Genomic DNA, 11,437 nt, shown 5'->3' on the forward strand with positions numbered 1-11,437 from the left:
TTTCATGTAACTCTGACCTGTGACTGACTGGCACGCAAACATCCCCTTTAACATCCTTTCTACTCAGCATTAAAAACGACATGCTCGTATATCTGAATAAGCATGATAGAAGTTCATAATTAAAAAAGAATAAGACGCTTAGAAAAAGCACAGAGTTTGTCCCACTGTAGCATGCCAGCTACAGTTGCAAAAGCATCAGTTTGTTGATATTTTGTAAACCACAAACTTCAGATTGTTTCCTAGAATCTTATGCAACACACCACCTCACGTTAGTGCATAATTGTTGAGTGAAAGGGAAATTATGTGTTCATTTTCATTTCTATTTTGGTCCCTGTAAACATAACCCAGGGCCACTAATTGACTTCAGAAGTAGCATATGTAAATTATCCTTACTAGAATGACTCCAGTTCTTCTGTGATGTTTGCTAGAGAATAAGCAACATCGTGAAGATCAAGCAACTTTAGATGAACGAGGGAGAAAGTTGTGGCAAAGTTTAAAGCCAAGTTAAGTTCTTCATTCCAAATTTTGAACATCTTACGAAGAGTTCTTTAAAATATCTAAAAGCATAAAGAGTACAAGAACACTGAAATCCTAAAAATCCCACAGTTGTCCAAAAAAAAAAAAAAACGCGATGGAAGGTATTTTGGTCAGATAAGATCAAAATAAAATTTTTGATTAACATACCCAAAGATGTAAATGTAGAAAAACTAACACTTACACTGGGCTTTTATTGTATCTTTTATAATTCTAGTTTATTGACACAATAAATTCCAATAAAAAAAAAAACTGCCCGTATTGTCTGGATTATTAGGTTTACGGTTTTCTCCACCGTTTGTTCAATGGGATCAATAAAGTATTTTTGAATAAATAGCAAATTTGAAAATGATTAAATGCAGCTACTGAGTGCAGATTAGAGACACAAATCACAATTCTTTATGTGGCTCCTAAAGAAGTTTTTTTGGTTACAAATCTATGTTTTTCAAGAGCTTTGTGGGGCTATGATTGCTGTACCGTAAAGAAAATGTCATAAATAGTTCTAATCATCACTTTTGTTATTATCACAATAGAACCTCAAACTATCATGATAAAACTTTAAGTCCATGTCACCCCCCCTACACTGCCCAGGGCGTCATGCTAGCACGATGTTTTTCTTCAGCAAAGACGAGGAAGCTCAGAGTTGATGGAGCTAAAACATGAGCAATTCTGTAAGAAACCTGCTTAAGCCTACAAAAGACCTGAGAATGAGGAGGACAAAAACAGAAATTGTTAGATTTTTATGTTAAACATTAATTAGAAAGAAAGACAGACATTTATTCTACCACAAACTGACAAGTTTTCTATAAAATATAATAGAAATACAGTTTCTAATGAGAAATAATTAGGACAACTGGATATTTGTGCTTGGCTGCGGTAGGACCGGGCCTGATCATCACCATAGAATCATTATGAATTCTACCATGTATCAGAGGGTGCTTGGGAAAAATATGAGACCATCTGTTAAAAAAAAAAAAAAAAGTAAAAGCTGAAGCAGAATACGTCCCTGCAGCACGACAACGACCCAAAACCTGCCAGGAAATCCACCGAGGACTGGTTGAGAGTTAATGGAAGAAATGAAAAGTCCTGGAAATGAGACCGAGCCCAGACCTCTTTCCTTTACAGACTGTGTATAATAGTTCTTAATCATTAATTTATTGAACACAATCTTTGTTTACTTGAACCAGTGTGGGTTTTGATGCGTGTGTGTGCTACAGAAACGCCAGGTAGATACGCAACTGTGCGTCAACCGGGTCGTGGCAGAAACACATTCTGGCCCAGAGAGACTCTTTAGAAGTGCACTTAAACCATTACCTCCCATCTCAGATTATATTATTAGTCCGGTTAGTGACTGCCAGCTTGGACTCCACAGTTTAAATCACCATATTTCTAAGAGTACAGTGGTAATACAAACTGTATCAACAGTAAAAGTTCATATTAGTTAAGGGGAAATGTGATCACACAGATGAGGGGGCGGAAAAAGGTAAACTGTAAGTACTAAACCACTAAACTGAGTGTTTCGGTGCTCTGGATTTGGCCATAAACAGAGAGCAGCCTGGGGATGGCTCTCAGCAAGAATATGTATTAGGTCATGTGTTTCCATCATTCACAGCAGCGGGTCGTTGTGGAATAATTCATCCTTCTGAACCTTTTAAATGTCTTGGAGGGACTTCATTCACGAGAGAGTTTGTTGAAACGCAAAATTTATGGGACGGAAAATGGACGCCGCTTTGAAAGGTGAAACCAGTCTTTTCGGATTTGAAGTCACGCAGAAGATAATTCGAGCCGTTTTAAAAGGACGAGGTTCAATCATTATAAAGGGGGGAGGGGGAAAGTCAAGTTTCAGCAGGCGTTTACTGTTTTAATAAAACTTGCCACAGCGGGAGACGGCAGGTAAGTCTTGCATGCCAGCTAACAGGAAGTGCAGCTTGTCTCCCCAAAGCCACATCAAACCCTCCTCTTCCTCTGGCTTAATCCTAATGGATTAAAAGCTCATAAAGTCAGGCATCCTTTTCTCCTGGAGCAACACATTCCTTTTAGCAAAACACAACATTGTAACAGCAAAGTCTCCTTCAGATCACTTTGGATAAACCGGCCATTACTGCCCCTGTTTGTCGTAAAGTTGATAATGTCCTTGTTTTCCGGGCCTGATGAAGAGGTTTCGGGGAAAATGCATCCAAGCTAATGTCTGGAGATGGTTTTCCAAACTCCATCAGGCTGAGGCTTTTCCGGAGCTTTAAAAACATCATCAAGTTTCCCCGACTCGTAATCACAGCAATCATTTTTAAATGCTGTCATGATGTTTTATGTCCTGACTACCGAAAATGTTGCCAACATATCCGTGCCGAAAGGATGTGAGTATGAATGCTAAACATGCTTTGCTCCAGTATATCTGATACTTGCTGTAAAACAAACTGGTTTTCATTAGTCAAGCAAAATGCATGAGGTTTTACTGAAACATAGCAGCTTGTCAAGACATTTCTTCACTAAAATGCTCCAGTTTTACAGTAACACATTTCATATCTTTGATATGCTTCTGGCATATTAACTCAGAGCCAGCCTGAAGCATAAACAAACTGAGAGAAGTTTGATGGGGTTTTTTTAGGGTTTTGGCCCATCTTTTGTAACTCTAATAACTTCAACTGTTCTGAAGAGGCTTTCCACAAGGTTTATGGTGATGCTTATGGGAATGTTTTTTTTTTTTTTGACAATTTCTTAATTTATAAGGCCTGACTCACAGTCCTTGCTTCATATTTATCCCAAAGGTGTCTTGTTGGGTTGATGTCAGGACTGCGTTTCTTTTTTGACCTTGCGTTGTGCGCTTGTGAGCAGTTGTGTTGGAGCAAGGATCCTGAAACTGTTCCTACAAAGTTGGGAGCATGAAATTGTCCAAAATGTCTTGGTTGTTTTGATCTTTGGGTAAATTATTGAGTTTATATGCTGACACAACGTATAAGCTAGAAGAACCAGAACTGTACCAATATAAGTATTCCAGACATTCAGCTGTAAGAAGTTCCAACTGGTCTAAAAGAAAACACGTTTATGAGCTTGACTCACATCCTCAGTGCTTCTAATAGGCATCAGTCACAGGTGAATGCATAGTTCCTGTTCAGAGAACATAGTCATTTTGTACCAAATCTCTTCTGGTATCACTGTGCTATGTCCACTGAACACCCCACTGTCCCCTTCAGGGACCGTCTCCTTCCAAACGTCCCTCCCTCCATCTTGTCTTGGACTCCATCCTGAACAACTTTCTGCTTCTCGTGCCAAAATCCACGGGCCCAGCCTTAGAAACAGAGAGATCTGCTGCTCTCATCAGGACCCTGGAGCTTTTCATTTCATGAATTATGGTCTTCTCTGAGTCTATCTTTGTCAGTCCCAGGAAACTAAAACTCAAACAGGCGACTTGGAGATTCTACTTTGGCACAGCAGAGCAAAATTGGAGGAAGTGATGGCTGCCTTTAAAAAAAAAAAATACCTTAGTTATTTTAATCATGGTTTTTATAAATAAAACATATCCCAAAATGATTTGTGTCAAAGATTAACTCACAAAATATAACCTTTGAAAGTAAAAGTTTATTCAAATTAAAGAACAAAACAGATATAACCCAAGCCCTGTTCAACAGCAGGCTTCACAACACAGTAATTACAAGGGGAACCATTTAATTTCAATCCAAGTTGGTGTACTTTTGTGAAACTAAAGAACTTTTAATCATCCTGCTTCTTCTTCTTGCTCTATTGTGAGGTACGGTTGATTTTTGCAAAGTGCTCGGACATTGCTGCAAGTGCCTGGTAGCGGTGAGACATTGAATTCTTTACTTCTTTGGGAAGTTCAGCGTAGCTACAGATCAGAGAGAAAAGAAAAAGTTAGAGCACAAAGAAAAGTAAGTATTTTTAAAACAGTACATTGACAAAGGCACTTTTCCCCCTAATACGACGGGGGCTCTGATTTGGTACTTTCTGTATCCACTCTAACGTTATTCTCTGGCTCCCTCTTGTGGTAGAAACACAAACAGTTGTTTACGTTTTGTCATATCCATCTGGCTCGAAACAGGGATCCCATCCAAATTCCGGAGGCCCCCTGGGCTCCACGATCATCCCCTAAATTATGTTGAGAAGCATGTAAGAGGCAACACTACACAACGCAGCCACTGAAGAGATGCCAGCGAAACAGAATCTAACCTCAATTTTCCCTCTGAAGAGCTGCACAGGTTCATCCTTCCCAGCGCAGAATGCAAAGGTGCAAAGAGCCCATGCCGATTTGTCCTCAAAGCCAGCTAAGAGCTTGTGTAGGCCTGGATTACAATCCCACAACCAAATACCAAAAGATTAGAAATATTGCAGAGCTTTAATCGCAATTTGTTTACACATAACAATTAAATTAACAATTACTTTACTACTTACCTTCTGGCTTCAGTTGAGCAAGAAACCATTTGCTAGAAACAAACAAAAACTATTAATTTTGGTAAAGTTTTATGATCTGAGATGTACGACTTTATTAGGAATAGGAACTGCACTTACATGTAAGGACCAGGCAGTCCTCCTAAGGCCCTGAAACACAAGCAGGTATCCTCCACCATGACTGGTCCATCAATCTTCAGGATAAAAAAACAACTGCAGTTTCACTTTTATTCTGATAATATCAGGTAAAAATGAGGGGTGGGGGGGGGAGTCTTGCGGTTTTATAGTTACGATATAATGTACCTGCCGCGCGGCCTCCTTACACTTCTGTATGGAAATTTCATCCGGCTCCCCCTGGTACTCGGGCACTGGGTTAAAATAAAGAAACGTGTTCAGAGATAGAGAGTTATGCCATTATTTTCTTTATATGTATCCTAACTTGTGGTGCACACGTTTCCACCCCCCCACTCCTCCCCGCAAAAAAAATACAAATAAAAATCAATAGAACTCAATAGTGTTTTCACGAGAAGGGGACTGTGAGCAGAAACTTAAAGTTGCTTTCAAACTTTTGGTCTGTATTTGCTGATGGTAACCTTATAATTGTCTAAATGGAATTTCAAAGCAGATAATTATAAAGAGAAACATGATTAGAAGGAATAATGTGGTATGATCACCCTCACTTTGTCAGTATATCCTTAACCCTGGATCGGGCTTTGCCTCGCTGCGGTTATTCCTATTGCTTTTCTTTTTTCTTTTAACCACAGTTTCTTCTTCCACCTAACGTTCCATTACCATGCTTTTATTATTAGACCTTTTGAGGCTTCCCCTCCTTGTGGAGTGTCAGTGACTGTCATCTGAACATCTGTCAAGTCTTTACAATAATTGTGCAGCCCACGGTGACCCAAACTGAGGTTCAGGAAACCTTTGGATTTGTTTTTGGTGAACTGAGTTAGGGTGCAACACCAATTTGTTTCCAATATTTAACCTATTCAAGTTATCCTAATTTTTCGAGACACTTATATTTGGGGGGTTTGTTAGTTGCACGCCATGATCATCAGATTTAACACAAATAAATTCTTGAAATATTTTTCTATGTGTTTTTCCACATTAAGGTTCTCTTTTAGAATTGAATTAATGAACTGAATTGACTTTTTCTGTTAAATTCTATTTTATTGAGATGCAACTATATGCTCTATGGGGTCTTGCTGTATGACGTTCATAACAATATCAAATATCAAAAATGGAAAGTGTGGTCCACAAGTAAAACTCGATGTTTTACAAGTGGTTATGTAAAACATAGTCCCAGAATGAGGTTATTTAATTTAAGTGATGTACTTACAATCAATCTTTTTTGACACAACTTTGTAGGGGAATTGGTCTCCGAGTATGTGGACGACCTGAAGAATGGAGGGAAGGAAACGAAATTAGAAATATAAACGGTACAAACACAGCCTGGAGCGGAGTGAATGGGATCGGCGTAAAAATAGATACTTTAAACATAAAACAAGACAGTAAGAAATAACAAAACGTCAAACTCTTACTTCTTCGAGTTTCTTTGCGTTTCCAGTCACAAAGACCACAGTTTTTCTCGCTGAGACAGCCATGATTATCCACAGCGGGAGAACTAAAAAACCCGGACCTTCAGAGTTCCACTTTAGCCAATGAAATCACTCCATCCACCTCGCAGCGAATCAGGTACCAGGAAGCATCCTCGCAACGAAAGAATTCACCAATCACCTTGAGGTACTGTCAGAAATGTTGTCCGGGTAGAAAACTGAGTCCGAGGAGCCATGCGGAGTGAAAAATAGTTCTGGAAAGTAGCAGTTGAAACGAGTTCACACCCTAGGATAAGATGAGCCTTTTACCTCGCACCGCTGAGGAGTTCAGCTCTGCAGAGTACTGGGAGAGGTTCTTCAAGAAGCGAGGGGAAAGAGCTTTTGAGTGGTACGGAGACTACAACAAGCTGTGCGGCGTTCTTCACAAATATATCAAAGTGCAGGATAAGGTGGGAGAAACAGTATCCTGCCACAGTTTAAAACTTTTATAAACCCATGACTGCAGAACACAAGCCTTTTATTTACAGCTCTTCATGTCGCTGCGTTCCTCCCTGTAGGTGCTGGTCGTCGGCTGTGGTAACTCTGAGCTGAGTGAGCAGCTGTATGATGTTGGCTACAAACACCTGACAAACATAGACATCAGCGAGACCGTAGTGGCTCACATGAACCAGCGAAATGCGGAGCGCAGACCCGACCTGACCTTCCATCAGGTGGATGCCACCCAGACTCCCTATGAGGATGCCAGCTTCCAGGCCGCTCTGGACAAAGGCACTCTGGATGCAATGGCATCTGAAGAGGAAGGAGCTCTGGCCAGGAGGATGATCACCGAGGTAAGACGGCAGCAGATGCAGCACCAGACAAATTAACAATAAGATTCACGTTTTTGTCCACCCGTCATTGTGTGCTCGCAGGTTGGTCGGGTCCTCAAAGTCGGTGGGCGGTATGTGTGTGTGACTCTGGCTCAGGAGGCTGTGATCAAGCTGGCTGTGGAGCACTTTGTCCACATGGGCTGGGCGGTCAGGCTTCACTGCCTGCAGGAAGAAAGAGGGAAAGAAGAAGAAGACACCTTCGCTCTACCTGTTTTTGTCCTCGTCTGCACCAAGTTCCGCCAACCCATGCCTACTCCCATTCTAGAGATGTGTGTCGGAGATGATGGAGCGCCTGTCAGACACACACAGGTGTGTGAGCTTTTGTCTGCCGTGAGGGAGTATCAGGCTTATTCTGTTCTGAGGAAGAGACTTCGTACAAGCACAGACCCTGGTTCGAGTCTTTCCCTAACGCTCTGTAACGCCAAGACGGGTCTTCCCAGATACACTCTCACAGTGCAAGATTGTCCACCTGGAGCTAAAGTGCCCAGATCAAACCAGTTTGCTATATTTATAGGTGAGCTCTTCATGTCTCATTCACATTGTTTTGTTTGTTCTTACATGGATTCCAGTTGCCTGACTGTTTTGTTTTGACAGTACCCAGAGGGAGTGAGACGGCTTGGCTTTATAGCTCCACTGAGGGCAGGAGGCAGCTGGCTGCCAGCGCCAATTTTCGTCGCCTGGTTATTGCTTCGATGCACAGGAATCAGGAGTACACAGACATGCAAGCAGTCCAATCAGAGCTCTCACCGGTGGTGATGGACTTGGCTCCACCGGGTATGCCAACCAACCAGCAGGTAAACACGCAAGTATTCTGCCGCTTAAGTGTTTTTTTTTTTTTCTGCATTTTGTCACTATCCAACCACAAATTTCAAAGATTTTATTTTATAGATCAACACAAAGCAGTATGTAATAAAAAAAAAAAGAATGGAATGCATTTGTATCTATCCCTCATGAGTTTGTAGAGTCACCATTTTTTGGGGTACGTCTCAATTAGCTTTGGGCTTGTAGATTGAACGGTTTCCCCATGATTGTTTGCAAAATAGCTCAGACTTTTTCAGACTGGATGGAGAAGAACATGTCAGAAAATCAACTTTCAAGTCTTTCACAGCCTCAAGTTTTTCTGCCACACATAATGTTTTTGTATGTACAATAAAAACAAGTCAAAAAGTCAAAGGTTGGTCTCACTTGACCAGAGCGCCTTCCCCTACATTCGGATGTTGGTTTCTAAAACCACCTTCTACAAAAATGAGCTTGTCGCGGCTCTAGAAAAGCTCGTCCGGTAATCCATTTGGACTCTTGTTCCTCGTTCAGGTGCCGTTTCTGTCAGTGGGAGGGGATCTCGGTTGGCGAGAAGAAGTCAGCAGGGGAGTGAGTCAGCTCAGTGGGGAGTACTGCGTGGAGAATGTCAGAGGAGAAGATGGAGAGCTGTATCGTAGGCTCGTGTTCCTGTCCAACATTTCCTTGGTTCAGTCAGAGAGCCGACTCATCCCATCAGGTACTGGTCATTCCTTTTTATTTTACGTTTTAGATTTTTCTTTACTGTACTGCATTAAAAAAAAAAAAACAATTTTAACTAATGGAGCATTTAAGCAGGATCAGCACATGTGCAGTGCGTTGTTAAACATTTAGTGTGACATTTTCCTGAAAGGACGAGTTCATTCAACATGTACTTTTTTAATAACCCTTTCTCTGATTTGCTTGGAATGTCCTTTTGTCTTCATGCTATAATGGTAGCCAGTAATACTGATCAGTGAATGTTTGTGCTGTTGTTGCAGTCAAAAGTGAATCTACTAAATACTGATGGAAGGCGGCGAATGTTTAAGCAATCACTTATTTTATGCTACATATTTTTTATTTAACTGTCATTTATGTTGTAGAAATTAGTTTTCACTTTGACATTAAAGGTTTTATTTTAATATAATGAAATGGAGAGCAATGATATGAATAAATTAAATGGATGAAAATTTGTATCTCGGCAGCATCAAGTCACAAGAAGAAGAACAAAAAGAAGACCAAGGCAGCAGTTACACCTTCAGCCTGTCTGTCAGTGGACAGCGGCTTCCTGTGCTGCGCTCACCACGAGGTGATGGTGGCTGGTCTTTCTATGCTTGGCGTGGGGACCCCACAGAACAAAGGTGTGTGTGTCTGTGCAGACCCGACATTTTTGGATGTACCACAACCTCTGCATAAGTTAGCATTTGATTCATCTTTTACAAACGTTTTCCGACCGTCTTCCTTCCTAGACGTTCCGGTTTCGGTGCTCCTGGTGGGCCTCGGCGGAGGAGGCCTGCCTCAGTTCCTCCGAGACTTTGTGCCTGATGCTGCCGTCGAGGTAGTGGAATTAGACCCGGTCGTGCTGGAGGTGGCAAAGGAATGGTTCGGATTCCGACCCGACGATCGTTTGACCGTCACCCTTGGCGATGGCCTGGAGCGCATCTGTTTCCTGGAGAAAGAAGGTCGGCGTGGACATAAGGAGTCAGGAACGTTGACAGAAAAAAAAATCAACAAACTCACATCTGACTCTGTTTTTTTTTGTTTTGTTTTTATTCTTTGTAGGTGGCCATTTGTTTGATGTCATCATGTTTGATGTAGACAACAAAGACAGTTCTGTGGGGATGAGCTGCCCTCCTGCTGCCTTTGTAGAAACTGCTGTTCTGCAGAAAGTTTTTAACTTGCTCACTCCTAGAGGTAAACAAGGGTTCGATTTTACTTCATATATATTCCTGGAAAAAAAAAACTTAGAATATTCTGCAGTAGTCTTGAGATTGAAGTGGAGGTACACATCTAGCAAAAAGGTACAACAGCACGGTTTTGATCAAACCTAGACCCTTCTCAAAGTCTTGACCTACTTGCAAAAGACCTCTGATGAGACTTGGAAGTTGCTAATTTCAGACACACACTATTCAGTCTATATGTGATTGAACTCTTTTGTAAAGAAGAATGACTTCAGTTTCTAGATGTACAAAGCTGATAAAAAGTTTTGACTCGGGGTTAATTACATATGAATGCCACATTTCAGATTTATATTTATGAAAAAAAAACAAAAAACATTGAAAACCTTCATCACTCTCCTTCCATTTAAATTGACTTCAGTATGCAGCACTTTGTGTTGATCTGTCACATAAAATCCCGATAAAATACACTAAAGTTTATAGTTGCAACATGACAAAATGTGGAAAAGTTCAAGGATTAATAAAATTATTGCAAGCCACTGAACCCCAAACATGCTTCATTGTAGCTTTTAATGCCGGAGTGATTTAAGATGTGTGTCAGTGTCTTAACATATGTTTTGGGATTATGTTATAATTCTGGAATGCAGATGTAGAGGAATCAAGTGTGTGTGCGTGTGTGTGTGTTTGGGAAGTGGGAAGACAAGACCAAACATGAAATAACTTGGGATCAGGTATCCAAAAGAAATCTGAAAGTAAATGCAAGACTTTTGTGTTCATTTGAGTATTTTAAACGTTACCGTTTCTTTCTACACACATTCCCAACTTATTTAGATTTAAGGCTATTCAAACAGAAATATAGTTTTTCATTTGTTTGTAATACCATCCTTTTGAATCTTTTGCTGCCAGGTATGTTCATATTAAACCTCGTGTGCCGCGATCCAGTCCTGAGGAAAGACGTGCTCGAGCGTGTCAAGAGCGTGTTTCCCACTGTGCTCTCTCGAAAGATCGCCGAGGAGATCAACGAGGTCCTCCTGTGCTCCCGAGAAGAAAAGAATGCCGCGCACATCCTTCCATCCTTGAGCCAAGCAGCCAAGAATTTCCAGAGCATGTTGTCCTGTGACAGAACTGAACCCAAACGAAGGCCACTCATAGACATTGCAGAGATGATAAAAGATCTAAAACTAGAGTAACTTTTTAAGCACAGATTTAGACTGAGGGAAAAAAAACTGAACATGCATTTGTAATGTATCATTAATAAATATCAGGCACATTTTTTCTTTCACTTGCCTCTGGTTTCTCTTTCACTGTGCACACTCCCTCACAGGCTAAGAATGCAGCAGCGTTATTTACAGTGGATGAACTACACACTCTGGCTCTGGTTGCTGTGTTCATAGGGCTGCAGTTT

The 11,437-nt window shown here is 41.0% G+C and overlaps 2 protein-coding genes across 2 annotated transcripts; one reads left to right on the top strand and one right to left on the bottom strand.

The window, feature by feature from the left end:
- Positions 1-4,090: 4,090 nt before the first annotated feature.
- Positions 4,091-6,630, bottom strand: itpa (inosine triphosphatase (nucleoside triphosphate pyrophosphatase)). Its single transcript, XM_007550581.2, has 8 exons — positions 6,477-6,630; positions 6,275-6,332; positions 5,239-5,303; positions 5,056-5,129; positions 4,939-4,970; positions 4,717-4,829; positions 4,559-4,635; positions 4,091-4,375 (listed from the first exon to the last, which is right to left on the bottom strand). The coding sequence occupies exons 1-8, from the start codon at positions 6,537-6,539 to the stop codon at positions 4,270-4,272; spliced, it is 588 nt and encodes a 195-aa protein (XP_007550643.1). The 5' UTR covers positions 6,540-6,630; the 3' UTR covers positions 4,091-4,269.
- A 79-nt stretch (positions 6,631-6,709) lies between these two features.
- mettl13 (methyltransferase 13, eEF1A lysine and N-terminal methyltransferase) lies at positions 6,710-11,303 on the top strand. Its single transcript, XM_007550579.2, has 9 exons — positions 6,710-6,940; positions 7,049-7,321; positions 7,403-7,874; positions 7,955-8,154; positions 8,672-8,855; positions 9,340-9,495; positions 9,604-9,816; positions 9,917-10,048; positions 10,939-11,303. The coding sequence occupies exons 1-9, from the start codon at positions 6,788-6,790 to the stop codon at positions 11,220-11,222; spliced, it is 2,067 nt and encodes a 688-aa protein (XP_007550641.1). The 5' UTR covers positions 6,710-6,787; the 3' UTR covers positions 11,223-11,303.
- The last annotated feature ends 134 nt before the right edge of the window (positions 11,304-11,437 follow it).

This window comes from Poecilia formosa, unplaced genomic scaffold, assembly GCF_000485575.1.
Source record: "Poecilia formosa unplaced genomic scaffold, Poecilia_formosa-5.1.2 Scaffold37, whole genome shotgun sequence".
Lineage (NCBI taxonomy): Eukaryota > Metazoa > Chordata > Actinopteri > Cyprinodontiformes > Poeciliidae > Poecilia > Poecilia formosa.

What these genes read in the sequence shown, in the direction of transcription:
- itpa (XM_007550581.2), bottom strand. Translation starts at nt 6,539, where the DNA reads ATGGCTGTCTCAGCGAGAAAAACTGTGGTCTTTGTGACTGGAAACGCA. An exon ending in GGACTGCCTGGTCCTTACAT is followed by an intron (nt 4,971 to 5,055) that starts GTAAGTGCAGTT and finishes GTTTGTTTCTAG; the next exon opens with CAAATGGTTTCTTGCTCAAC. An exon ending in TGCTCAACTGAAGCCAGAAG is followed by an intron (nt 4,830 to 4,938) that starts GTAAGTAGTAAA and finishes ATTGTAATCCAG; the next exon opens with GCCTACACAAGCTCTTAGCT.
- mettl13 (XM_007550579.2), top strand. Translation starts at nt 6,788, where the DNA reads ATGAGCCTTTTACCTCGCACCGCTGAGGAGTTCAGCTCTGCAGAGTAC. An exon ending in CCAGGAGGATGATCACCGAG is followed by an intron (nt 7,322 to 7,402) that starts GTAAGACGGCAG and finishes GTGTGCTCGCAG; the next exon opens with GTTGGTCGGGTCCTCAAAGT. An exon ending in CCAGTTTGCTATATTTATAG is followed by an intron (nt 7,875 to 7,954) that starts GTGAGCTCTTCA and finishes TTGTTTTGACAG; the next exon opens with TACCCAGAGGGAGTGAGACG.